This window comes from Dryas octopetala, chromosome 8, assembly GCF_963921425.1.
Source record: "Dryas octopetala chromosome 8, drDryOcto1.1, whole genome shotgun sequence".
In the NCBI taxonomy this organism is placed as follows: domain Eukaryota; kingdom Viridiplantae; phylum Streptophyta; class Magnoliopsida; order Rosales; family Rosaceae; genus Dryas; species Dryas octopetala.
Window position 1 is genome coordinate 13,326,970 of NC_141373.1, and position 3,723 is coordinate 13,330,692.

Here is a 3,723-nt window from a genome sequence, read left to right on the forward strand (position 1 = left end):
TTCCTGGTAATTACTTCATTAGTACATGTGTTAAACCCACCCCAGTTAGCTGGTAATTACTTCATTAGTACAGGTGTTAAACCCACCCCAGTTAGCTTTCTCCAATCAATATTTTATTCACCTTTAAATTGAAAACACACACTAAACTAAGGCAAGTCAATATGCAATTTGCATCTCAAAAAGAGAAAAATAAAGAAATAAAGAGTGGCAAAGAGTCTTGTGTGGGACCCACACCACACCATCTCCCATGACTACAAAGTTGCGTCTGCTTCTGGTCAATTTTTGAACAATGGTCCATGGTCTATGTACATGAGAGGTGCAACATAACAAAACTAATTAATTTGATCATAGCCCAATAGTGACCTGCGAACGGTTTGATTTAATGGGTGTAACAAAATGATAAGATGGGACCCATTGATAAAATCAATGAATGAATAATGGGATCACAAAGCTAATCAATAAATTGACGGTCTGATGGATCATGGATGGGGTTGACAAATAGCTGTGGGACCCACTATATGTTAGAGGGTATCATCCTTTGTAACATAGATTGCTGATATATAGATGCAATTCAGCTGCATTCATCTTTTCCATTTTCATCTCTCTCCTTCAAAGTATGTAACAGTGCCAAGTTCCAACTCAGAGGAGACAAAAAAAGCATCAAAGCAAGTCTTGAATCTGGTGATTTTACTTTCCTTTCTAGTGTTCTCTTAAGTATGTGTTTATTAAATGTTTCAGCCAAAGATTGAGCTTTTTCTGTGTTAGCTCTAAGTTCTTTTTGAGTTTCTGATAACGGGTTTTTTTTTTTTTTTATATGGCAGAATCTTATCTTATCTGTTCATTAGCTGAAATGGATTCTGCTTTTGGAAATTAGGAAATGATATTTGGTGGGATTTTGGGTTCGTCAATAATCTATGGAATTAGAGAAGAAAAGGGTTGTTTTGCTTTCTTAGGTTTAGTGAAAAGATTTCATCTTGTAGCATCTCGAAATTAGATTTTGGGATCTTGAATTGGTCTTGAATTGTTAGTGAACAATCGTTCTGTGTGTAAAGTTATTGCATATATACAAACAGGTATATTAATCAATATATGATATTTGAAATCTTAAGTTCATATCTAGACTGAAAGGGACTAACTTTGAGAATTGATATTGTATGATGGTATTGACTCTCAATGGAGAAAGGTAACCTTTTTTAATTATAACGACTTTTGGGAATTGTCTTTTAATGAGTAAATTTGTTGATGAAGATGAGAATTAATTCTAATGGGAAACATAATACTTTTGGTTAAATCCAATGGGTAAGAGGGGAAAATAGCTGTTTTAATTAGTAAATTTGTTGATGAAGTTGATTGTCAGTTTTCTTAATAATAAGTTCTAGGGAAACATACCACTTTTGGTTAAATCAAATGGGTAACAGGGGAAATTAGCTGTTGAACTAGTTAAGATTCTTGGTTGCATGTATGCGATGAAGATAATGAATAAATTATATTGTTGTTATAACTCTTTTATTTGACACTAAGCTCACAGTTAGATCTTAATTGGATAATGGGGTACCAGTAGCAGTTTGTATTTGCTTTGACTTATTACTCTCTTATTCCATATTAATTTCAGCTGGATTGGTGTTGGATTTTGATACCTCAGTTAAGGATTTAAATTGAAAAATGGATCATAAAGAAAAGCTATGTGCAGACACCTGGGCAAATCCTTCCTCTGGGAATGATTTAACAAATAAGATTTCATCAGATTGCCCATCTTTTACCAATTTCAATTCAGAGCAACATCAACAAAAGTGGGAAGATCCCTCTTTTTTAGATTATGGCATTAGGATTGAGCAATCCTTCCACAAATTCAACCAGCCTTCTGAAACCCGGACTTCACTTCCTTGCAACTCCAGTAATGATACAAAAATTGCGGATCAAGAAGATGATCGGATGCAAGAGACACTTCAGGCCAATAAAATTCAAGATTGGGATCCAAGAACAATGTTGAACAATCTCTCTTTCCTGGAACAAAAGATCCATCAGCTCCAGGATTTGGTGCATTTGATTGTTGGCCGGAGAGGTCAAGTTCTAGGACGGCCAGATGAACTTGTGGCTCAGCAACAGCAGCTCATAACTGCCGATCTTACTTCAATTATTGCTCAGTTGATCTCTACAGCAGGTAGTCTTCTACCATCCTTGAAGCAAACAATTTCAACCACGACACCTTTTATGGGACAATTTGGGCAGCATGGTGGGTCATTCATTCCTCCTGGAGCAGGAGCCGATGCCTGTGTTAAGTTGCAAATTAGTAGTGGAAGCAAATTACTTGATCAGTCCAACCAGACTGATCTGACGAGTAATTATGGGACCGAGCAAAACTACAACATGGAAGAACATGAATCAAAAGATGAGGAGGATCCTGATGAAGGTGAGAACCTTCCACCTGGTTCCTACGAAATCTTACAATTAGAGAAAGAAGAAATCCTTGCACCTCACACTCACTTCTGTGCAATATGTGGAAAGGGATTCAAGAGAGATGCAAATTTAAGGATGCACATGAGAGGTCATGGAGATGAGTACAAAACCCCAGCTGCACTTGCAAAGCCCAACAAAGAATCCAGCTCTGAACCAACACTGATTAAAAGGTATTCATGCCCTTATGCGGGCTGCAAGCGGAACAAAGATCACAGAAAGTTTCAGCCTTTGAAGACCATTTTATGTGTCAAAAATCACTACAAGAGAACCCACTGTGACAAAAGTTATACTTGCAGCAGATGCAACACCAAGAAATTCTCAGTCATTGCAGATCTCAAGACTCATGAGAAGCATTGTGGTAAGGACAAGTGGCTTTGTTCTTGTGGCACTACGTTCTCGAGGAAAGACAAGCTTTTTGGACACATTGCCCTGTTCCAAGGTCACACTCCAGCCATACCCCTCGACGAAACAAAAGGAACTGTTGGGTCATCTGATCATGGGGAAGGCAATGAAGCATCAAACAGAGTTGGAAGCATAAACTTCACTTTTGGCTCCACTGTTTCTGGTGGGGGTGTAGTTCAAAACCTTATGGATGTGAAAGAAAGTGTCGACGACCCCACTAGTTATTTCTCACCATTGAATTTTGAAACATGTGATTTTGATGGGTTTCAAGAGTTCCCTCGACCTCCATTTGAGGATTCGGAGAGTTCATTCTCTTTTCTTATTCCAGGGTCTTGTAATTACAGTCAGAAAACTGGAGGTGAGCCGAACTCGAATAATCTTTAGTGACACTGATGATTGTTCGCACCAGTTAGGTGATCCCATGTATTATGTGATTTATTGAGCTTAAATAAATGATTTTCTTTATCTTTGGTCTCTGATTTTGGAAGTTTTGACTATGCTTGAAATCTTAGTAACCAGGGCAAGTACTAAGATCTACCTACATTGCATCATGTATGTGACAACAATAAATGTAGCGACCACGGTATATATATTTTATGTGTCTATTTCTCTCATCACGTGTTAAGTTATTTGATGAGAGAAATGAAGACAATAAATGTAAGAGTATACTTGTTACATGAAAGTTTTCCTTGTTTGTAACGTAGGGGAGATTTATCATAGAAAGGAATGAAAGTACTTAATCAAGTTCTGCTAAATCTCTGCCCTACCCCTATTTCTAATTTCTTATTTAGTTTGATACAGTCACGTAATTTGACTAACATACTATTAGATTATAAAAGTAGAGTGGTGGGTCAGAGCCTTGCC

At 37.3% G+C, this 3,723-nt stretch overlaps 1 protein-coding gene across 1 annotated transcript; it reads left to right on the forward strand.

Annotated features, from left to right (window-relative positions):
• The first annotated feature begins 565 nt into the window (after window positions 1–565).
• Window positions 566–3,448, forward strand: STOP1 (C2H2 and C2HC zinc fingers superfamily protein). Its single transcript, XM_086255277.1, has 2 exons — window positions 566–681; window positions 1,613–3,448. The coding sequence occupies exon 2, from the start codon at window positions 1,663–1,665 to the stop codon at window positions 3,241–3,243; it is 1,581 nt and encodes a 526-aa protein (XP_086111403.1). The 5' UTR covers window positions 566–681; window positions 1,613–1,662; the 3' UTR covers window positions 3,244–3,448.
• Window positions 3,449–3,723: the final 275 nt, after the last annotated feature.

Bases quoted from the DNA above. Each gene is read 5' to 3' on its own strand.
- STOP1 (XM_086255277.1), top strand. From the start codon at position 1,663: ATGGATCATAAAGAAAAGCTATGTGCAGACACCTGGGCAAATCCTTCC.